Consider the following 25,321-nt stretch of genomic DNA (forward strand, 5'->3'; position numbering starts at 1 on the left):
ACATCTTTGTTTTACAAACTAACATAGATTCACCATTGAAAATTTTAAGGCTCGAGTAAGTTTTATTAGGGTATATTGTCAGGACAAAGTCAACTTAAATACTGAAGTCTAGCAAAATCTTGCTATTAAGAAGAAATTGCATTGATATGCAGAAACTGTACCAATTCTAAAACACCCAAAACCCACGTGGACTGAAATCTTCACAGCCTGTTTTATTCTGTGATTATCTTTTAGTGGAACTGCCCTTTCCGCTCCTGTTTAAATTACCATCCCGTGTGGATCTTAATCCTTGAACAGAAATCTATATGAGAAAAATGAGTCTTCTGTTTAATATTTTGTGCATTATTCTAAGGCCTTTATCGTGAATTATTTCCGTGAAGGAGCATCTTGAAGAATTCATGCTAGCCTTCCCTGTAGTCACAAAGGTCAGAAGTACTCAGGAGCTTTTACAAGGCTACTTTAGCTTCTGGAAGTAAACTTTTTACTAGATCAAATCACTAGCCAATTTCTGCATAGGGGGAACAAACAAACTTAAATCAAGACTACGCTATTGTAATTCTTTGAGGGAAAAACTACTCAAAGCTCTGTCGACTATTAATTTGGCTACTTTTTACTCCTTTGAAATTTTGAATTAATATATGCTGGTTTTCAGTATTTAATTTTGTCTTTGATATTGAAGTTCTTCTAAGGTGCACTCCAACTATTCAACAGAAAATATAGCAATAGAATCAATGAAATTTAACTCCCGATACAACAGTGGCAAATGAAACAGGTTAAAATCATGGTGGTACAAGTTAACTAGCTAGCACAGAGCCCACATGGAAGTAGTTCACTTGTAAAGGTTAGATATAGTGATAATTATTACAATTAATAAATATGGCAATACAAAGTGAAAATAAGACAAGCAGACATGAATTCCTAAGATACCATCAGTAGAGCAACATCAGGTAACTAAATGATGAGAATAGCAATTATCATCTTTTTGTTTCCTACCCACATTAATTAACTTACATTCTTTCTCATCTTATCTCTAGACTGTAAGATGCTTAGTAGAAAAAACGGATCTTAATGGCTTGCTAAAGCTGACAATGCTTTGTGATCTTCAGGTTGAAAAAGGAAATTTAACAGAGATTGCTTAAAAGTGTATTAAGCTAATTTGCGAGTGATTAGTGCTTATCTGGATCCCGTTCTTCCAAGAGGTGGCATGCACTAATGCCATGTCATCCAATTAACATGACCCAGAAGGAGACACTATGATATTCTTTGAGTCCTGCTTCACCTAGCCTACTTAAATGCAAAGGGTTAAGCCCCTCTACAAATGCTTGCAGGATTTGGGCCCTAACATTACAAACTAGGTAATAAAAAGGTAAACAGAAGGGGTGTCAACGGAACTGAGAAAGGCCCAGGTTGAGTAGAAGGAGAAAGGTTTTCCCTTGAGGCGGAAAGCAGAGGGACAGGCTGCCCAGAGCCTGCGCAGGCTCCATCCTTGGAGGTTTCAAGGGACAAGTGGATAAAGCCCTCAGCAACCCGGTCCTGAACCTGAATTATTCCGATTCAGCGATCTTACAAGTAACCAACATCATTAGCATCTAATGTCTTAAAGTGATTCATGTTAATAACGTGTGACTGTGTTAGAAAAGAAGAAAACCCATCCGTATTTCTCAGCTTGTTGCTAGATACCCTCCCACAGTCCATATGCTTCAAACCAAATGGTTATGACTCCTCAAACTCTGTTTTCAATCCCTTCTACAGCAACAAAATTAGAAAAAGTTCACTCTACTGCCAGCGTACAGAAAATAAACTCATTAACATATATTCTCAAAATCAGTAAAAAACCATGAAGACAAAACCAGAAAATCTACCACACCAATCCCTAATCCACAGCGCTAGGATTTAGAAGATGGGAATAGCCAGAAAGAAGCAGCCTGAGGGAGTCGGCCACCTTGTGTGCATGCCTTGAGGTGTCCAAACTGTCCACCCCGTCTCTACATCACCCCCTTTATCATACAGCGGGCCCTACGTACATAGTTATAACACCTCTTAAAGGACTGGATTTCACCCGCGGGCATTACATAGCACGTGCGCACACAGGCTTACTGTGCCACACAAACCCCAAAGCACCTCCGCGATGTTCTCAGGGCCTCCGAGAACGGCTGGAGGCCCAAGGAACCCTGCGTTGATGAGTGCTACCGCACCGTCAGCGCTCAGTTAGAAAGTCAGGCAGTTCTTTACTCCTCTGCCCTAGGGCTTCGGGCACCCAGCACACAGTCCTTCACTGATGAGCAGCTATTCAATAGATTTTGTTTCTCTTTCTTTCCTGAATATGATTCAAATTCTGCATAGAAATTAGTTTTGTTCCAAGTTTGTCCTGGGGAACTCGTTATTACGGGATGCGAGTCTTCATTGTTTTCCGAACACAATAACTCCATTTCACAAATACAAAAAGCAAAGGCTGGGGGACACTAAGCCCAAAGTAAAACAAACAGAGAAACCCCACAGAGGTTCCCGCTGACTTCAATTCCAAAATTAACAGTCGTGTATAAAAATAGATTTCAAGGCAGCATTCAACTGCCCTACTGGTACCTTCTACCTTTTTGCAACACTACCTCATTCGCTATAAAGCCAACTTCCATAGCAAGTCAATGGTACTTCCTAGGGACAAAATTAGCTCATGATTCACGTTTCAGCTAGGCTCCTCAGCCAGTTTAGTGCACATCCACACTGTGCAATAAATAACACCAGGATCTGGGAAATGGGAAAAGAAGGAAGAAAAAAAAAATAAAAAAAAAAAATTAATCTCATTTTGAGTTCCCTTTGCACTGGTATCAGTCCCCAGCAGAAAACAAGATGACAGAAAAAGCAGGCTCAGGGTCCTGCACTCCGGGGCTCAGTCAAGCACAGACTAATGTAACTTAGAGCTGCAATTGCAAAGAGATGTTTGATCAGTCCTGGACTAGACCTCTCTCACTGTGAAGGAATTTCAGAGATTTTAATTACAAAGTTCTTGCCTGTGTTTAATGAGCACATCAAAATAAAGTTCTCAGAGGTCTGTTATTCCATTTTGTTTGGCCAAATTTTCATGGGAATGATATCTATGCAAACACTGATACACAGGCAACTGCCCTAAAAGGTAAAGTTTCTGTTGTAAACCCTCTAAGTATATAGTTGTTTTGGGGAGAAAACACAGAAACCCAGAATATGTCACAGACAAAATTTTACTGCTTGGAGTGGTTCACAAAAGCAGCCTATCTATTTGCACTGGAGTTTCATGCACAGGAAGAATCTGAGACAGGCATTCAACGTGGAGAAACTCCAATGCAACGTGCCAAATTTGGCAGTATTGTAGGTACGTGAACTTTTAGTATGTCCTGATCAGGTGTGTCAGGCAAATGTGTGTGGTACTAGCGTTACATAATATTTAGACTCGTCTCTTGGTTTTGTAGGGCTTATTCACAATTGTCAGTCTATTGAAAAACACTGTTATTTCATCTGAAGAAAAACGTTTCTGAAGCCAATAATTATAATCTTCATCACGCATAACGCTAGAAGAACAGATAGTCCTCGCTAATTAAGTTTATGGAGTTATCATGGGGAGGCTTTAAGAAGAGAGAAAAACAGATGAAGTTTGAAAGTGAAGAGAGCCACATGGCATAGAGAATATTTCAAGAAAAGGTCATTTTGAGCGGAAACCTATAGATATGTAGGATACAAAAATAGCACTAAGCAAAACAAAATTGTCAGAGCTGTGACAGGTGACAAAATCAAGTTCATGAATGCAAGACTTGGAAGGATCTGCAGCTCTGTAACAAAAACATAAAGAAGTCATACAAATATGTAACACTTGCTGAATTTAATAGTATTTCGTCTGTTTGATATAAAGTTCAGAACCAAAAATACAGTCAGCTATAGCTAATTTAGAAAGGTATGTGAAAAATTACAGAACAAGGGTTTTGTCTTATCAGTGCAGCACAAACAGGTACACACTAAAACCTATGTCTGCAAGCAAACAAATCGTTTGCCTGAAAGGAATGGTTACATTAAAACCACCTACAAAGCTAGACAAATTGATCTTGATAAACAACAATCAATTATTCTGCAAAATTTACAGTTATAAATGCTGAAATAATATGACTGTTTTCATTCATCCTCTTTATACTCTTCAGAAGCAAAATATTTCATTTTGATGTAAATAGCTGAAAGACAGCCTGAACTGTGCTGCAAACGGTTTTATGCAGTAGAAAATGGTAATAACATGGTTTTTGTCATATGGAATAGAATTAAGATGGTTTTTCTCGAGGTCTATCTTTAATAGAAATTGATTATGAAAAAAGTTTTTCTGTTCAGCAAGGTTTTCTTTTAAAACAATTTATCTTTTACATCAACTTCAAGTAGCTCTTAAGAGAGCTTCCCTTCAAGAATAACATTTTGAAAGAAATAAAAATGAACTCTGCCAATGCCAGAACTGAAATGCCCCTTTTTTTCCAAAATTTATACTGAGAAACAAACCAACTATAATATATGCCAAGTTCTGCACAGATTTGCACACCACTTTAAATGAGATTGAGAGAGCTCTTGGAGAAGAATCTATTTCATGCCGAGATTCTCTCACTGTATTACTGAAAGCATTTATGCGGCGGGGCATTCACAATCAACCGATATCCCAATCTTACCACCAAATTAATGCCTCACTTATCGAACCAACTGCTTTTTGCTAGCTCAACTGCAGACAAGAACATGTCACCAAGTTGAAGATGGCATTGTTCTTTCATTAACAAGGACGGATATGAGATTAACCGGTAGGCTTGTAGCGTGCTTCTGCAGTAACAGGATACCCACCACAGCTGTCTCCTGCAAGTTCAGTATTCATAGGTCTAGTTCTAGCATATAGCTGAAATTTTAAAAATTATCTTCTTTGATTTGGAATGTCTTTTTACTGCTTAACAACACGGAGGTGGGAAAAATATTTTGAATATTTGAACTCTTACCTAATGTATTTCTCTCCTCCACTCTTACGAAGTTTACCCAAATCACTCCAAATCCCTGAAATGCTGACACTTTTGCTCAGAATGTGTTTAACAGTTAAACTAGGCACAGCCAGATGCAAAACCAACCAAACACCAACCTACACACGGCCAGATGCAAAGAAAGACCTTACACCTTTCCAGCACCCCTTTCTAGGGCTTCCCTGGAAGTCTTTGTAGGCAGACTCTGCAGCTCTTCAAAAAACCAAAGCACAAAAATATCCCAAACTTCTCTTAGCATCTTTGATTCCCTCTCCTCCACCCTAAGAGGAAAATAAAATCCACCTAAATCAGCAGATGGTATTAGATGCTATTCTGTGCTCAGTTTGCAAAGGCTGTGGCACTGCAGTCCACCAAAATTTCCCATGACTTCTGCTATTCCAGCTTCCTTGGAGAATTTCTTCTGAAATGATTTCAGGTGGTTTGTACTGTATGCTTGCATGCATTCAAGGTGGGGTGCCACTCTCCTTAAGCTAGACAGGAGTAGTAGTAACAAAAGTTTAAAAAACAATAAAAAAAAATCTCTTCTTCGATGAACTACACTGGGAGCATGAGGCCTGAAAAAGTAGACCTAACTTTTCTAGTGGTTTACGCCAAACAAGCAATGGCAGAAACATCTCAGAAAACATATTTTATACTTATTAAAAGTGAACTGATGTCCAAGAACAGTAACTTCATAGTCATGCAGCGCTGACGCAGCAAAGGTCATCAGTGCAAAGCCCGAGGAACCTCAGCCGTAGAGGTGAAGGGGCAACCTCTCCAGTGTCCCAACTGATGCATTCACACACAATCTTCACCTCAATCATTAACTGTTAGATTTAAAATATCAAGCAAAAGGTAGGGAAGAAATAAATTAATCCCAGTGTCTAAATTCCCTTCATTTCACCCAATCTTCTCAATTCATCCTCTGGTACCCAGGCGGCCCCATTGCAGTGTAATGCACAAGACGGAATGGAAAGACTTGGTGCAGAACGTGGCCAGAAGCTGCTGTACCAAATGCAACTGAAACCATGAAGTTTCAGGGTATTTGTAAGTGGCCTAGATTCGGTTTCGATAATCAGACAGAATTAAACCTTTTGCTCATGTTTATAATGTGGTTCCTTTGTTTTATAAGGTAAACTTGAATGACCTGTAGCGCACACTGTTGAAATAAGGGTTATAAGAAACATAATGGAGATTAAATTAACTGCTGGCAGGATTTTGTAGCCGACGCAGTGTTTAGAATTCAGCAGGTGTATTTTAGAGCTTCAGTATATATTTTTTGAATGCAAGCTTAGAGTTTAAATGAGTTGTTTCCCTTATTTCTATTAAACTTTAGTAGCAATGGAACAAGCAAGTACATATTAGCTACTACTGAAACAGGTTCTTTCCATTTTACCTATTTTACCTACAGATCTGGTCAGCTAAAATGGATCTACATCATCAGATGTTTTTGTCTCAGCAGTCATCTACAGCAGGGACCAAGTAGATTTTTTATGTTGTTATCCTCATTGCAAGGCTCAGTTTAGATGCTGTCAGCATATGCTAAAGGGTTGCATTGTAAAAGAGAATTTTTTTGTAATTTCCTTATTTTTTCCACATGTGTGTATGAGCATACACATACGACAGCTGTTTGGTGAAATTAAGCTAACTCATGGTAAAACTTGCGAGAAACAGCTAAGGTAAAGAAATTGCCCTGACAGCCTTGTTGCTTATGGCCAACCCATCAGCTTTTCTCAAAAGCACAAGGATGCAGGTGCCTGGCTGCCTCCCAGACCACGCAGACAGGAGGGAGATCTGAGCCTGGGAGCCCTCTGAAAGAGCATTTCTCCACAGAGATGGGGGGAAAAAGTAATATTTCTAGTTTTCAGTCACTTCACAGGACTTCAACCATAATCCTCCAGGCCCTCCTGAACAGCAGGGAGAAGTCTGCACAATCCCATTCCTGTTGTTCTTCTGCAATATGACCTTTTTGGACCTTCCCCCCCCTTCACTTTTGGTGCAAGAAATGCGGTGATCCGATTTAAATATTTATTTTGTATCTTAACTTCATAAATGAAGCGCTTGTATATTGGTGTCAGGTGTTGGCTTAATTGAAATCTTTCTATCATAATTAGTAACCAATTGCTTTTTTCTTCCCATTTTTAGTGTGGAATTGGATTTTAAACAGCAAGAAGATAAACTACAGCCAGTTTTGAGAAAACTTCATCCTATTGAGGAAACTCAGGTTGCACCTTTGCCTTATTCTCAGGAGAGCTACTCCTCCACTCCCAAGCAAAAATCCAAAACTGAATCAAAAAAGCATGGAAGATGGAAACTCTGGTTCCTTTAACCCAAGTCCATTACATGTGGAGTTCAAGGCCTTCTTTGAAAAATATCTGGAGTTCTATCAATCATCTATAACGAGATCTTCATAGACTGATCAGTGTTACCGGCCAATGTAGTTCTGACCATTACGGCAGCGTTCAGTTCTCACCGTATGTACCAAAAAGGCCTTTGTACCTATAAACCAATGTCCAGAAGCAAGGCGTTAGATAATACCTTGCCAACTTTTATTTGCAGTTCACCAATGTGGGATGTAAAACCTGAAATGAAATTTGTACAAAGATGGAAAGTAAAACTATTTCCCCCCCTTAGATCTGAAAGCGTCACATTCTAACCTGTTAAATTGTAGGCTGTCATCCTGTACACAGCTAAATATCACTATTGTTTTAAAGCCTTTTGGGGGTTTGGCTTATTGTCTTTAAACGACAACGAGGGGAAAAAAAAAAAGCCAGCAAGTCTTATGCTTGCAATGGTCTTCAGTTTTACAAATCCATGTTGATTGGGGAGTGCAGTTTTCAGCACATATATCCTGGACAAAGCACAATTTTTCATGTGGTCCAAGACCAAGAATAATCTCTAAGATGTGACTATATGTATATTTGCCTTCATGCGATGTAGACTTCAACCAAGCTACCACATTTCGACAACGCACCATCAGTTCTAATTTAGCTATGTCCTCATCACCAGACGAACAAGCTTGCTGCTCATCTCCAAGGGGTGAGCGGCCAGAAACCTCCCAAAGTCAGGACAAGCCTTTAACCACACCAAGCTGACAGGGTCAAGGCTACGGGACAATCATCTGTCCTAGATCTCACTTCCAGTCTGTTGGTACCCAAAAGGTCTAAATGACACGTTCTGGCACAGAAAAAAACACCCAACCCCACAAACAGAACAAAAGCTCTATGGATTGTCGGCACTTGCCATAATTTAGTATCTTTTTGTAACACAGTCTTTGGAAAACCTCTACGCTATTGCAGAAGGCACCAGAAAATTTCTAGTATGCATTACACTTTGAAACCTGTTTGGAAGGAGCAGTAATTTCAAACGCTATTTATTTACTAAGCTTCTCAGATGGGTTTCCCAACATATTATAATTTAGATCTCAACCTATTAATTGTACTTGCTAAACCAACATACTTAGGGAAGAGATGTGAATCAATTTTTTCCTGGTTTTTTGTTTGGTTTTTGTTTGTTTTGGTTTAGGTTTTTTGTGTTGTTTTTTTTTTTATTTAATGACACTTAGAGTTTTGCTCTGAATTATAAACTGCAGCTTTTTCCTTTAAGTATTTGCTACTGTCATTAAACTTGCATCTAAAATGACAAATGACATTTGTGGAAAAATTTCTTATGCTAGGAGTGGCCAGGGAGTGGCCTTTTGTTGTCTCTTTTTTTTTTTTTAAGGATTTAAGATAATTTGAGTCATACAGTGTCATGTGACAAACTGGTTTACTAAGAATTCAGTTTGAAATTGCGTATCTGCAGTATCAGTAAGATACAAATTCTTCAGTCTTTAGGTGGAAGAGATGTAATCATTAGCAGAAGAGTCTGCACATACTAAAAAAAATTTGAAGTGTTTTCATTTACACTATTTTTCCTCTTAGCTCAGCATCAAATCCATTACTGCAAGAAAACTTGAGGAAAATAACTTACTTTCTTTTTCCCGCAAAACAAAGAGCAAGAAAAGAAAGTTAAAGTGGGAACAGAAATGCAGAAGATGTCTGTGTCCACCTCAAAATTAATTTCGGCATGCTCTAATGAAAAAAGTCACCTTTTCAGTAAACCTTCAAGAGGGCTACGAGTTCTTGTACATAAGCAAACAATATCCTGAAATAGTTTGTGAAAGCTGAAGGATTAGAAAAGGTGATCCTGTGTACCAGGAAGGAAGTGCAACTGTTTCATGTGGAAAAAATGTGTTTCATGTGTTTTATACCAGTTTTAATTGAAAATATAAAACCGTTTACAAGACAGCCCACCCTACATGTTTTAGAAACCCAAGTCTTTCCAAACAAGAAAATATATTTTTTTCCTAAACAGAAAGAAATATCAAATATGGCCATAACAACACAAATACAACAGTATTCAGCATTATTTTAAAATAGTGTTAATAATTAATGAACTCATCCATGCTAACATGCCTAGTGTTTGGTTTTTGGGTTTGGTGGGGGTTTTTTTGTTGGTTTTTTTTTTTTTTAGTTTTTTTTTTTTTTTTTAAGAAATTAAATCAAGCATCTCTCAATGGCAATCAGTTACCAGTCGTTAGTGTCACTAATCAGTAGCTTTTCCCATAAACCTATTCTAAACGTTCTTGTGTGCAGGGACTCCGACACAAACCTGAACTGTTTTTATGTGCGGTTACTGACTCATATAGAGACCAGTATTCTGTAATCCTTTAAAATGACAGAGGAAAATTCACTGGTGAAATATATAAGAGCTAAAAGTGAAAGTTCTCACGGCGTGTTCTGTACATGTCCAGGCTATTTTCTTAAGAAGTTGCAAATTTTTAATTTTTTACATTTTTTTAAAACTGGAAAAGCTAACATACATATAGTCTTGCTTAAAATTACATATCGTGTTATATCGTACCATACAATGTAATTTGTAATAAAATGTTTTTGCAAGTGTGTAAAATGTATCATATTGTATTACATTTAGAATCACTCAGGCTCAGGTTAGATAGACACTGAGAGAAAAACCTAATTCTTTAGAGCTTTTAGTTAAATGTGACTGACAAAGCTATTTTCACCCTAATGTAGAAGATCTTATAAAATGCAGGTAGGAGATTATAACAAAGAAAATGCATCTTTACTTTCAATGTGGCACATATCGTAGCTTTGCTGAATTCACTGACAATACCATGCACTTTCATACACTGATTTGCTATATGCACTTCTCCCGTACCATGCTTAAAAATACTTTTTAGTCAATAAATACTGCAGTGATTTTTATATTACTTGCTATTTTCTGAGTCCGTATAACTTCCATTAGGCAACACTTAACATTCGTTGTTTTAGAACTATTAGGAAACACTATTCATGTGAGTATCACTTGTTTTCTTAAAGAAAAAAAAGTCACTGTAAAAATAGTTTAAAAATCAGGATAAACTGAAAGAAATCATGATTAAAACTGAAAAATCCTACCATCGATACAAAGTGTTTGCTTTTTCTTGCTTAAGATGCAAAACCACCGTCTATGCCTTTAATTTCGCTCTCTGTTTTAAAGGTTAATCACTTTTTCAAAATCAAATAGGTTCATTTTTCATGAACACTTTCAAATCAAGTATGCTGTTAGATTATACCATTTCTTTAGCATCTGTATAATAGCACGCATTATATATTACTACTGGAATTTGTTAACCGGATTGCCACTAAAAATATAACTGCTATACCGACACAATTCTGTTCTAGTAGAATGAAACAGACTGCATGAGACAATTTTTAGTATTATTTCAGCATCCATAAAATACAACTGTGGCTTATTAAAATAATTGGAGTGCTAGAAATTTGCTGTCAATTTGTTTAGGTGAATGCAGTTTGTTCCGATAAACATTGGTAGGGCATGCTCCATACCCATTCGCTGCGTTGGTGATATTACATTTTACAACATAAAAAAGCTCAGTATTAGCGATGGAACAAAATCATGACCGTCATTCAAATACCACTTCAGTTTCTGTGAAATCAGTTTGCAATACATAATTTCAAATGGTTTTTTGAAGATAAGAAAACATGCAATTCAATAAAACAAAGTATGATTTTTTACATCGTAGAAGTGAAGAAAATGAGGCTCTCCCCCCAACATTTTGGAACCCATTAACCCTAAACTTCACAGATTTTAAGGCACAGAAAGGCAATTTACATCTAGCTTCAACTCCTAAATAACATTAGCCCCAGAACTCTCTCCCATGACCCTCAATAACTCATATTTTACTTAGAGTTGTATTTCACTGCCTTCCAGAAGGACATCCTGCCTTGAAGATGCCAAGAGATGGAGAATCCGCCGCTGTCTTTGACTGAGCGTTCTCTTCCCACATCAGTGCCATATTCCCTGCTCTGCGTTACACTTCTCACTCTCCAGTGCTGCCACCAGCTCCTTCTCTTCCCTTTGACAGGCGTCATCTTCACCCTACAGAGATTCTCCTTCACTACCACCAAGGGACACCTCTAAATCTTTCTATTAACCTCAGATGGATTTCACATCTCGCACCGTAAATCACTTACTTTCTCTACTTTCTGACGATTTCTGCATCATTTCTGTTTCGTTTCACCACATCCTTGTTTTAAAGTGTAGAGGGGGGGAAAAAAGCGATGTGGGAAACACTCCACTCACCAGTAAAGTCGTAAAGTCCTCTCCTGGCCACTGCTTCCTAGTCACACATCCCAGGAGAATCTAAAATAGCATTTTTTCCCTGCTCACAGCAGGTGTTCACACTGACTTTGTTCACCATAGACCACTCTGCGTTTTTCAGAGCCACTGCTCTTAAGGACAGAGTCTCTTGGGAGTAAAGCCACGTCCTACGCTCTTTACTCGTACATCTATGAGCTAGATTTTTTTCTGTATCAAAATGGAATTTGATTTGTTCCGCCATGTAAAGGAACCACGATTGTCTATTTAATAGACAATGATCATACAGTTGCACAAATCTGCCAACTGAAATATCTTCCAAAAATTGTACACACAGGGATCCAAAAACCCCATCTGGATGTCCTTTCTGAAATTAAAGAGTTCAGCAACTAGCTTGTTTTTCTTGGCTTTGTAAATGAAAAACATACCAAGCTGCTGACCACAAGGAAGTAGGGAGTAGTCATGACTCATTTTGGACCTGCCATCGCGGCCGGTCAGTTCTGATTTACTGAAGGAGGCCAATATGCTGACTCGCATGGAACGCAACATTCTTCAAAGGTTACTAGGCAAGGAAAGAGATGGTTTAAAATTATCCTTCAAAAAAAAAGAGACTCAAGGAAGCATGCTCAATTTCCTTTTTTTTTTTTTTCAGGCAGCACGTTCTTTAGTAGGAAAGATTTTGTGATCTTGTTACAGGTGACTTCTTACTGCGCCATAAGCAGGACTACCTCTAGGCACGTGCAAAAGTAGCCCAAAGCAGCCAACTTCTGTGAGCAGCAACGAACCCCAACCTTGCATCAGACAACTCGGCACCCACAGGCTGCATCTCGTTCTTACCTTCACTACCGTAACATGCACAGAACCCTCTACTCAGTTAGCAAACGGATCAAGTAAAAATCACCAGTGAGACTTCCACAGGAAAAAGTAGCCAAAAATAAAGAGTATTAAAATGGTGATAAAATTTTTAATTCTTGAATGTTAGAAACTCATTTGACATGGCAGGCTGGAAACTAACGCTGAATTCCAAGCATGTAAATTCACTGCCTTCATTGAAACGACCTGTATAAGTGGCCAGACTGTGCTTAATCTTAGTTAATACAGACAACGGTGAAACTGAGGGTTTGGGTTTTGGGGTTTTTGTTTTGTTTTGGGTGTTGTTTTTTTTTTTTAACAAGTTCTGAAGGCTGGAAGAGAGTGTGCAGTATCACAAACGTTATCTTAAATTCTTCTTGCTAACAACTTCTACCAAAATTATGGTCAAATCAGATTTTAATCTATCACTTACACTCTTTTATTTATTGTCTAATTTTTCTTCTTACAACTGGTCTATCTTATTTCAAGATAATTCTCTTTTGAAGGCATATGATAAAAATAACCTTATGATTTTTATTTAGAAACTCATACATTTAAAGAAGCAAAAATTAGAGATGTGCAAAGTCAAAGGAGACTACTGGAGAATCTTTGCCGTCTGTTCAACACTGTAGAAAAGGCACCTCCTGTAATTAAACCGGGTTAACTGGCGATTTAAGGTTTAGACACAGAAACTTTGCCACAGATGCGAGATACAGCCTTGAAGAATACTGAAGGCCAAGAACCTTTCAAAGATCATACCCAATACCCTCATATTCAGATTGAGATATGGTAGGCGTCAGGTAAGAGTTACCAAAATCCTTTTTTATTTCCTGGATTAAGGTGGAATGTTTGTAACACAGTGCAGCAAATACCTTGACACAGGTTAGTGTGCAGGTACCGCCATCGCTGCAGGCTGGTCCCTTGCCTTCCACTGGAGCTCAGGGTTTTGGCCAGGTAGGTACTACAACTCATCCATCCTGCCTCATCATTTTTCCAAAGGAAACTGACCCGGTAACAGTCATTCAGTATCAGAGATACAGAACCCTATCCATAGGCTATAATGTAGAGAAGTCATTTGAATTATTTACGGTATCTTTAATAGCCTCTAATTGCATATCCTCCCGAAACAGTAAATTTGTGTCTTATGTTCCCATTACACCAGAACATCTAGCAACCTCATCTTCTATTGAAGATTGTTGTTCACTATGTAAAATCACATTATATTTAAGCATTCCACTTCCACCACCTCTGTTCCAAGATAACTGCATTTTAACTTGACCGCTTAAATTCTTTACAGTCCTCTGCTGATCACATAAAACTCCGGCCTCTCAGAAACACCAGCTCTCACTGACTTATCACACAGTCAAAACCAACACGAGTGTAAGTCACGCAAGCCTCAAACTCAGACGGGTATACAAAGAATGTTATTAAAATACCAACTGAAACAATTTCTACAAACCAATTGTCTTTGATGTTTACCCCTGTAGATCCCAAAGTTCACGCATCCCAAATGCCACAGTAGTTCCACGGTGATTAGAACAGAGGTTTATAAAGAACATGAAATTAAACAAACTTGATTGACAGGGCAAGGGGATTATGAATCTATGTTTCTGTATTGCTACCTAACAGAAAAGAAGTCTTGGCTCGGAGGAGAAGGACTGCATCTTCCATTCGTGTGAGCTCTCCAAAGCAGGATCCTCAGAGGAATGCTTCCAGAATGAAGCTAACAGCTGATAAATCTTAATGTGTATATAGTTCACGTCTACAGGAGTAAATGCCAATTTCTCAGTATTTTTGATCCAAAGTCTTTTTTTAATATTTAAAGTGTATTATGCAACATAAGCTTTTGGATGAAGATGACACAGCTAAGTATTTCTTCAAGGTAAAAACATGCCAGCTTTAGTACACCAATATAGGTTTCTTTGTATAAAAAACAAATTGCCATGTCCTGTATTTTACTTCTTTTGAAAGAGTTATTGTTACTTGAACTATGCCTCTGTAAGATCCTTTATTTTTAAAATTCCTTCCTTGTACTCATCCTGTATGGTTAATTCTCTAATATAAGTTCCAGGTAAAACTATACTAGTATTGACAAAAGAAAAGTTAATACACAATTGCAACCTGATTCTGATCCAAGAAGGGTCAGGTTATGCTTGCTAATTATCACTTGCATTTTACTCTTCCTACTTTGCTGACGCCCCAAAAATGAATTGTTACTGGTTGATCACAGGAGGATCCTTTCAGCAACAGACTGAATTTTAAGATAGGAGTAAGTACTCCTTGGAAATACCCGGTCCTATTAATACTCATTGCATAATTACAGAGTGTGCGGATAGAGTGATTTCAAGGTGTATTCATGATCACTATGGATATTTTTAATACAACTGCACTTAGTTAAAATATATACAGGACAAATTTTCCAACATAATTTGATAAATGCAAAAGGAATAATTAACATTTTAAAATATCACCTAAATCATGTTCAAACAAAACAATAATTAATTCACATCCTAACCGTAACAGAAGACGTTTCCTGTGTGTATGTCTTACAAGCCTACACCTTCTGCACAACTGGGAGAAGAAGTCAAGTTTTGTACCCTTGTACAGAAAGACATTAATATATCTATTCTGCATATTATCGATCATGTCTGTGGTAACACACAAAGTAACAACAACATAAAAACCTTTTGTCTTCCTCTCACTGGTACCACGTCCCAGTGTTGTAACATTCTGTAAGAATGATCTCTACTTATAACCATTTCTTGCTCCAACAATGCATCTGGTGATTCATTATCACCTTCTTATGACAAAAACTATTATTGCAAATCCAAGTAATAAAAGTGGAAGACAAAAAAAGTTAGCGGATGACGCACTAAAGACAAAACGGAAATTGTAGTATGTTTGCAGACACACGCACCACCATATGCCAAGTAAATGGGACAGCAGTAGGTAAGATGTGCTGAGGACAGAGAGCACTGTCATGAAAAGTCAAATATCACTGTGTGCAATTACACAGAGAAATAAAAGCGGAAAGGAAAGGGGAGATCAAAAAAAGGAAGTGCTAATGGACTCAGATATATCCGACTAACAAAAAAATCCTTTTTTAAAAAAGAAATCAGTGTATCGAACCAAACTGAACCAAATTAAATGTAGAACAGAAGGACAGCTACTCAGACAGATGAGAAATCTGGTCCGCTTTGACCAGTTTCCGATATATCAGTTGCCAGATGCAGACACCTAAGGAAGAATATAAAGTAAAGGCAAAGACACTCCCAAAACCACACTAAGATCTATCCCCATTTTAGATATCAATAGCCCTTATTATTTTTTTCATTATTTAGACCAATATTAATGATACAGTTGAAAAATTCAAATGTCAGGCTTTAAAATCACAGTCCTATGCCACTGAAGGGGAACATGATAACTTGCAGCTACTGCATCAGCCCTTCCTCTAGTTTTTCCAAAACCTGATAATTTGGGGCTCTATTCTTCAATCATTCGCATACTGCCATTATCTTGGTTATCTCAGTTGGAGTCAAAAAAGGCAAGTAAAAGCTTGTAGAGTCAAATGATTGCTAATGTAGTAACAAACACGCAAGTCTTTCGTTTCCACACTTTTCAGCTGACTAATTACAAATAACACATCATTTTGGTTAACACAGACATCTAAAATCTGGCTAATCACCTGGCCACCGATATTTTTTTTTAAGTATTTTTTCTCCCCCTGTGTAAACCACAGAAAAATAACAAGCCAATATTTTACAGCTTACTGAACACAAAGACAGTTACAGAAGGTTTTGATTGCTTTGGGTCACCTGGGATTTAAATCCTATTACAGTCCAGTTCAAAAAGATGTGACAGAGGTATTTAAGTTTACATCAAGAGACACTTACAATGAGCTCCGAATCACGTCCCATGGAAATGACGGTTCTGTTTACTGTCCTCAATAGCTTTTCCATGATTATCTGGACATGTCGTTGTGTTGGCCCCTAAGGAAAAAGAATAAATTAGTGGTAACTAGATACAACAGACACCAATACAATTGGACTATTTATGTTTGCCTTTAAATCCGCCTGTCTTGTGAAAGTTAAATAAAATATCACTCACTGCTGTTGAGCAAAAGCAGAAAAATAGTCTCCCATTTTAACAAACACCATGCGAAGTCTATTTTATTAATACACGTTACTGATAAATTAACATGTTCTGGTACAATTATTTAAATGAAAAGCAAGTCCCTGGAAATATAGCAAAGCCTATGACATTTAGTTACCTAATAATTTTATTTTCCTAAGTCATTTTTCCAACATCAAAAGCCCACAGGCATTACCAAATCGGGGGGGCTATTCTGCCACAGCTCAATTAAAAGAAACAGAAGCGCAAAGCAAAACTTTGGTTAAGGAACTTTAATTTCAGTGAACTGTTTCAAATCAATATTTCTGTATTACAAGTAATGCCACTTTTTTTGAAAGAGCTGAAAATGAAATATGTAGTGCAACTGGCTTTTCAGAACAAGTTCAGAAACCTCATGCAGAATGATGCCTACAGGAACTGAAGGCAAAAACTCATGACAAGGAGAAAGAAACAGAGGAGCTCTGCTCCCATCTTTTACTTTATGAACAGGCTTCTTCATAGTTTTCATTAGTCTGAAGGAGAAGACTTCAAAAGGGTTCTGTGAGATGGAAAGGGGAAACAATTCTATAGCCAACATTTGTGTTTTCCCAGATAATTTTCTAAATAAAGCAGCATCTTTGTGTTGCTTCTTAACCATCAAACAAACATTCCCATGAACCATTTGCTTTCTTGCCCTGGGATCCTTATAACCACCCACACCTTATCGTTGGATTATGCTTAATTACCAAAGGCAGACTTGCCTTTGGTATATGAAAAATGTATTTGCATATTTGAAGAATGAGCCATCATCAGTACATATATACACAGCTACTGCTCCAGTATAGACTTTGCTTCCTGCTGCTGACAGATCTGTCTTTGGGATAAACCTTGCAATTCTGGTACCAAGAGCATCTACAGGGCAGAATGCATCTGTCTCAGCACCCTGCTCCTCTCCACCCTTCAGCTCTCCTTGCTCTCCTATGAGTTGTCTCCAAGACTCTCCTCCTCTTTGCATTCCCAGCATTTCTGCTGCTCCTGCCCCTTTTCAATTTTACTTTACATCACTCCTCACTCACAGTGTTTCCCTTCCTTTCCCCGTCCCCTTCTCCATCCCCCTACTCCGTTGGCAAATGGGTATCTATTTTCTGCAGCCCCCTCGCAGCCGGCCACTAACCGACAGCGGTGCAGGGCAGCTCTCGGCTCTGCTCCTGCCACTCCCGCAGCCCCGCTCCAGCCGGGCTCAGCCCAGGAGATGCCGGAGCTGCAAGTGAGTTGCTACCACAGAGAAACACGCAGCCAACAGAGAGTGACAGGAAGCTGTCAAAACCAAATTTCTCTTTTAAAATAACCCACTTTCTGAAGCAGTCACACAGAACTACTTTAAAAAAGAAACAAAATCAGAGCAAGCCCAAAAAACATAGTCAAATAAGATGCTAGATACAATGTGAGTAGCTGACCCCTGAGGACCTTTCCAACTCAATTACTGTATGGTTCTGCATAGGACTGAAAGTTCAGGCAGCAGCCTCAGCCCAAACTCCTTTAAGAGAGCATCAAACCACTGCAGCTCTCCGGCAAAGCACCAATATTTGCATATTTGTGTGAAGTCAAGAGAAGACAAAAAAGGGACTATTATACAAGCTACACATCTGCATACCAGCCCAGGGCACCGCCCAGGTTCTCATGCGCAACCGTCTCATACGTTTACATTCTGAATGGATAAGACAACTACACTAGTTACAATATTCATGCAGAAGCCACCACTTTCCAATTCCGGTTCTCTCTTATTGAGGTGGAGAATTCTACTAGCCAACTTGAAATGGCACTTCAAAAAGCTAAACAAGTTCGCTGTGTCAACAAAACTGTATGTTCATATATACATGTGTGTGTGCATGTGTGTACACACGCACACACACCCCTACTTACCTACCTCCTTCAGGCTGGCCAAGCACGCCAGTATCAATAAAACTCAAATGGGCATTTCCCAAAATGCTCAAGGGAAAAAAAAAAAAAAAAAGAAAAAAAAGACAACAAAAAAACCCCCCACAACCAAAAAAAACCCCAAAACACCACACCAAAACAAACATTTTCTGCCTGGCAGAGGCTAGACACCGTGGAAGGCTGAACTCCTAATATCTATTTACTCACTACCTAACCAATGTCTGGAAAGGCGTTATTGGATAACAGTGCTGTACTGGATGCGCCTCAGAAACAGTAAGAAACATCCTGAGATGTCACACAACACATCCTCATCACTGGATCCCTAAAAAGAAAACTTAAAAGAGATGGGGGGGGGGGGGTGTGGAATGGGATAAAATCTAAGCCATCAGGTATTACCCACTTAATTCATTCTACTAAGATTAATTTCTTTTAAGTCCTAATCATCACAGAATCGTATGATACTAACCACGTCCTTCTTGTAAAGCACTTCCAGGATGTTACTCAGCAACTGGCAACAAGCCTCCAAATCTTCTTGTCTTTCCAAGTGATACTTCAGCTGATCTGTCATTGTTGGCAGCAAGATTTCCCTGCAGTCTGCACACAAAACATAAGGTTACATACACAGCTTGAAATAACTTCATAGCACTGCCTAAATAGCCAGTCTGCTTCAGTGCTTACATAAGACAAAAAAAAAAGAAAAAAAGGAAAAAGAAGGTAACTTCCAGATTTCCAGTCACCTGCTCTTCAACCAAAACCATAAAAAACCTGAAAAAGTTATAAGCAAGCGAAAATGAAGTCATTAGGTTAAGAATGCTCAGAGAAGCACTACCCTCCCACCCACGCCGCCACCAGCCCCAGTTCAGGAAAGTACTTGCATGGTCTCACTGATGTTAACTGCCTCTGCCCAAAACCACTGATTAACTGGACCTATCGGCACCACCACAGAGCATTACACAAAGCATTACGTACAAGCGTAGCTTCACACTTGCTCGACTGGTTGAGTGTTGGCAAGGGGGATTAAACTTCTTCTACCTTACCTGTACTGGTTACTAATGCAGCACAGCCTAACCGTACGAACGTGATTCACTGAGATGCATGTTGCTATTCAGATTAACATTCAGCTGCGTGACATGGCCTTTTACAGCTCAAAAAACGCTGCTGAATTACTTTATGCTGGTATTCGGATGTAGTTGCCTGTACAAGGCAAGTACAGGATGTGCAGAGAGAGAGAGGGAAGATGAGGAAAATGGACATGGGCTAAATAATGGAGCTCCACGTTTTGGCTCAAGTCAAGAATGTAAGGGAAATAAGGCAGAGACTGATACTCCTAAATCTACCAGCAGGTAACACTGGGGCACCGATCTAATGAAACTAATTAACGTATCACCTGCAAATTGTCTTGCACAGAGGGAGAGCAGGGACCTAGGGTTCACTCCTAACCCTGGACCATGCTCTTTCTCCTTTAGGAGAGATGGCACAGCCAGAGATGCCTGCCTTCTGTATGGTGGCATCAGCTGCAACCAACCACAGCATGAGACTGGAAGCATGCACACTTTATCCGCAAAAGCAGGAAAGAATGAAGTTAAAGCCCTTTAGCCTCCCCCATTCCCAGCCCCCAAATAAATCCATGCCCAAAGGAGGGGAACTGGTTATTCTTGTTCATCAGAGCCTGACTTACTCAAGAAGAAATAATGATGATTAAATTACACAGTGTATATAGCATCAGCATAGTACTAAAACATATTTTGGGGGTGAGGGAAAGGAGAGTTGGAAGGAACAAGGAGGAATTAAGAGCATTTTGGTATTTTTCCACCTCCTCTAAATAACATTGTAAAACAAGAACAGAAGAAAACCATGAGACTTTTCCAGCTGCCTTACCCTACCAGACACCAGTTCCCAAGTCCCTTTCCCTACCAATCTGCCCAACTACCTCATGTACATATGGAAGAAGGTGTGAGCTCTGCTTTGCCCAAAGGAAGGAGTACTATGTCTCTATACTAAAAGGGCTGGATTACCAAGCTGGCAGGCAGCTTTTTCTCAGAGAAGTCATATGCATAAGACAGACAGAAAGCAGCACAGCTACGTGTGTATAAGCACGTGAACCAAGGATCTTGAAAAACAATAGTTACTGTTAAGAAATTTTTGTTTTCCTGACACATGGGCATACACTATCACAACATGGGTCACTCCAAAAAGTTGCTGTTGTGCTATAAAATCCACCTGGCCAACAATCTCTGAAAACACGACTGAAGAATTCACTTTGTCAAATGCTACCTTGGCCGTTGGCCCGTGAGATCTCTAATTATAGAGTACCTGGGGAAACATGGATGAAGCTCTTGACAGCCACACAAAATATATAACACACTGACTTTTTTTTTAGTGATACTACCCAAATTGCTTAGACCTGATGGCACATGGATGACCACAAGAGGAGGCTTCATGGCAATCCCTCATGACTATATCATTGCTTAGAGATTATTTTCACACAAAAGCTGAAGTCCTGTCCCAGCTGAAAAGCTGAACATTCAGAAATGCTTATGAGCACTCCATTAAGTCTTTATTTAAGAGGATTTTAAATAGTTCTAGACCAGTAAGCATAACCATCCCGACATCAAGAGCATGAGTAACATACAGACCACAGCAGGAGCCACAAGAGTAAAAAATGAAAACTGGAGATTAATCTCCATTAAGAGGGGATGACCCCATAGTGCAATGTGAAAGCACTTATTTAGGGTTATACCTAACACTTTCCTGAGAAGCCAAGAGATCAATAGCTCAAAATAACGCTTTCAACACTAGGAAGCCTCCTCTTGGTCGTAGTAGAGTGCTACTCTACAGCAGAAGCTCCTTCTGCAACCAAACATTCCCTTTACTGATACACATTTGGGCTCTGTCCTTTTGCAGTGGACATACCTGGCACGCAGAAGTGGTCAGGATAGGCAGGAGTTACAGACTGAGCAAATTGGTGCTGAGAAGCTACAACAAATACCAGTAACTCAAAGGGTGATGAAGATCTGCATCATCAAAAGACGGTGACCCTGGCTTTGATTCACCAGAACGAAGTACCTTTACGAGCTTCATTTTTTGCTGAACAGACCATCCAGAGACAGAATGTGCACTTCCACCCTCGACCACTCCTGATGATTCCCGTCAGTATTTAGGAGATGCTGCACCCCGGGTGCAGAGGTGTCAGTGCTGTAGAAGGTACTGTTGTAACAGGGTACCCAGTGCATTGCATTGGCCCCACACAGCTGCCAACTTCAAAATCCCTCCATAGTGAAAACTGAGGCCCAGCTGACAGTCTGCTGGTTACAAGCATGGGATGGACAAGGCAATATCACCAGTGCTAAAATATGCACTGCAGGTACCAGAAAAAACTGACAGCCAGGAGGGCAAAGGGGTGCCAAGGATGAAGAAATCAATACGTGCTTATGGTGTTGTGTTTTGGCTTGCAGTGAAAAAAGTGATACAGGCATTAAAAACTCAGTGCCTAGGCTAAAATTACTCAAACTTGATGAGTCTCAGTGATAAGGTATGGGCTCAAGAGGACTTGCTTTTGCCACTAAAAAAGAGAAGAAAACAGGATGGATGACACAAAGATGGACTTCATAGGGAAACAGTCTCTGCCCAAAGTCTGCAGAAGCCTCCAGCCAGTGCCATAAGGTCCAACTGCAATGACTTGAACTATTCTCTGCAGCTGCTTCAGAACTCCCAGGTCATCGGTGACCACAGCCACCTTCTGTCTCCTGCAGAGGAGGAAAGAGTTACAGGAGGAGCACCCTCACGAACTCGTCCCTACAGCAAGATACACGGCACAAAGGCTGGAATCCTGTTCTCACAAACTGCACAACGGGGAAAAATAAAAGTCACTGACATAAAACATGATCAAGAAAAACCATGCTGTAATGCAGAACAGAGCGCACTCCATCTCAGCGAGATGCTAGAGACAAACTGAAATAGTGGCATCCTCTTTCTGCCTGGTAAGCTCACACATGGAGGATGAGAAATAACAGCGTATAAGCACACCCAGCTTCTAGTAGTTCAAGAGAAATATTCTTCAGTCTCAAGTGACTCATGGAAGTACGTGTTCACTAGGAATGCACAAGTGGGCTCTCATTCAAAGAAAGTACTTTGAAGAGTTAGTTTCTTCAGTGCAGAGTTTTTCTATTTAGTTGCTTCTTGGTCATTTAACCTCCAGCTTTATAGCTTAAAAAGGAGAAAAATCCCGGTGCGTTTGTTGAAATTTTTGCCTCAAGAAACAGACATTAGACCCTGCAGTGTATTTACATGGGGAAATACACCTAGCCATGACTCCATCACATCCCCTCACATTCATTTCCATTAGGTAGCAGAGAATTGGATTACGAGAGATCCAAATCTAGTAACAGAGAAACACTTCCATCATAAGTTCCCATTATTTGTTTACAACTATATTATTCTAAATCTACACAAATATTAAAAGTGAACGGAGGTGGTGGCAAAAAAAAATGCCTAAACAGAATGGACCTCACTGAAAGAGCTTATTTACCAGGATGCTCATTAAATGATCTAAAGCTATTTATACAGAAGTGAAGTCTCCAAACTGCCCTACTGTGATAGACAATGATAATGTGCATTTAAAATAATAGTTTGCTGTCACATATTTCAAATGCATAACCTTAGCTAAAAAAGAAAACAAACAAACAAAAAAAAAACCCACTACACAGCACCCTCCGAATAGGAAAAAAAAAAAAAAAAAAAAATCTGAGTGAAGATCTAGCCATTACATAAAGAAGGTTTTCCTGGTACTGACTCGCCATGTATTTCATATAATCACCATTTTACACTTGGTTTAAACTTCTGCCTCCGAACTGCTGCAGCCCTTGATCACTCACTCCTACCCCAAAAACCGTTCCCTTCCTTGCTCAAATACTCAGACTGTTCTTACGTGACAGGACTCACCAGATGGATGCAGGTCAAAACTTTCCATATCAATTTCAACCCAACGAATGGCCTAGTTCAGCTCAGCCTGTTTGCCCCAGAGACGCTTTGTGATTGCAGCCTTGGGCCTCCGCATGTGTGAAACCTCAGTACATGTCGTTATCTTAGGTTCTGACTAACTTGGAAAGAAAAGAGCAGATTAAGAAAAAAAAAAAACCCACAACACAGTGGTGTAGCACACTCCTTTCACCAAATGCAGGGGAGAGAAAGAACACTGACACCCAGTTGCTAAGCGCTCCAGCAATGACATATGAACGTGCCTTTGTAAAGCCCGCGAGGTGAATCAATCTTTAATAACTTACAAAGGCCCCTAATTAGAGGTTTGAAAATGTTTCACGTCCCCGTTAAGCCCCACTAGTAGAGAACGGTCAAAGATCAATTTAATATCTGCAAGCATGCAGAAGGCGAAAATTGCAGCTATGTCACCTTTGAGTTAGATTGTCTAGAGTACGCTCTAATCAATAGGGAAGGTATTCAAGTTGAATTTCTGAGAAAGGAAAAACTAATTGATTTGTCATACTACTTCATTTGGAATTACACAACCTATACAAGAGACTAAGTTCCCTTGGGTAGACTTGACAATGCTCCTCAGTTACCACCTTACAGGCTCTCTGCCTTCCTCAACAACTTGTGAACATCTGCTGTTTGATTTGTAGCTGGTGCAGGTTATAAACATGGGAGGATAAAATGAAGTGTCAAGGTGTGCTGGGTACTTGAACAAAGATCCAAATCCCTCCCAGATTTTTAAAAAAAAAAAAAACCAAACAAGCAAGCCCCTAAACCACCAACAACCAAAAACCCAAACACCCACACCCCAGAGAACCGTGCAAGCACCAAGGCTGTGAAATCTTTCTAAAGATTACCTGGCCTTCAAATTACCAACGGAACTTCTATGCTCAGGAAGAAATACCGATATAGAGCTTACTTTGAAGTAAGTGAAAAGGAATAAATATTGCCAATGGGAAAGACAAAAGCTATGCCTAAAATCAAAGGAGTACTTCATGATACTCAGCATCTGGCAGGTAATAAAATCATATTACCTACTGGATGATTTTTACATACTTTTCCTTTCCTGCAGTTTTTAAAGGCCAGCTTGCAGGGTATCAGAAAAACTTGCCTAGCCCTGCTGCCCAGGCTCTTGTGAAGACGGCGCAGCACGCAGCCGGCCCTCACCGATGCAAGGGTGCCCCGCGCCACTGGAGCCGGAGCGGGCTCAGGTGCTGCCCCTCGGCACCGCGGCTCCTTCGCTGCAAAGTCCCTTCCAGGAGACCCCATCCGGTAGACAGGTATCTCTGTCCCATTGGTTTCTACACACAACAGACCCCAGCTTCGCTTTGAATTGAAGCAGAAACAGCTACTGAAACAATTCCATCGTTTTAAGGTTTTCCAGATACTTCTATTAAAATACAAGATCTAGAAGGCAGCAAAATCTCGGCACTGGTGAGGCCGCACCTTGAATGCTGTGTTCAGTTTTGGGCCCCCCACTCCAAGAGAGACATTGAGGGGCTGGAGCGTGTCCAGAGAAGGGCAACGGAGCTGGGGAAGGGTCTGGAGCAGAAGTCTTATGAGGAGCGGCTGAGGGAGCTGGGACTGTTTAGCCTGGAGAAAAGGAGGCTGAGGGGAGACCTCATCGCTCTCTACAACTGCCTGAAAGGAGGGTGTAGAGAGGTGGGGTCGGTCTCTTCTCCCAGGTAACAAGTGATAGGGGGAGAGGAAATGGCCTCAAGTTGCGCCAGGGGAGGTTTAGACAGGATATTAGGAAATTTTTCTTCACCGAG

The 25,321-nt window shown here is 39.7% G+C and overlaps 2 protein-coding genes across 4 annotated transcripts in view; one reads left to right on the top strand and one right to left on the bottom strand.

Annotated features, from left to right (window-relative positions):
- INSYN2A (inhibitory synaptic factor 2A) overlaps window positions 1-9,477 on the top strand; it is a 49,681-nt gene extending 40,204 nt beyond the window's left edge. The window contains exon 4 of the mRNA XM_075504347.1: window positions 7,149-9,477. Coding sequence (XP_075360462.1) covers window positions 7,149-7,332 — 184 coding nt within the window. The 3' untranslated portion in view covers window positions 7,333-9,477. The remainder of the gene's footprint in view (window positions 1-7,148) is intronic.
- DOCK1 (dedicator of cytokinesis 1) overlaps window positions 1-25,321 on the bottom strand; it is a 323,968-nt gene that overhangs the window by 204,551 nt on the left and 94,096 nt on the right. For all 3 annotated transcript variants that reach the window (XM_075504339.1, XM_075504341.1, XM_075504340.1), the window contains 2 exons: window positions 19,030-19,157; window positions 16,409-16,504 (listed from right to left, as the gene is read on the bottom strand). In XM_075504339.1, coding sequence (XP_075360454.1) covers window positions 16,409-16,504; window positions 19,030-19,157 — 224 coding nt within the window. The remainder of the gene's footprint in view (window positions 1-16,408; window positions 16,505-19,029; window positions 19,158-25,321) is intronic.

This window comes from Mycteria americana, chromosome 6 (genome assembly GCF_035582795.1).
Source record: "Mycteria americana isolate JAX WOST 10 ecotype Jacksonville Zoo and Gardens chromosome 6, USCA_MyAme_1.0, whole genome shotgun sequence".
NCBI classification, from domain to species: Eukaryota; Metazoa; Chordata; class Aves; order Ciconiiformes; family Ciconiidae; genus Mycteria; species Mycteria americana.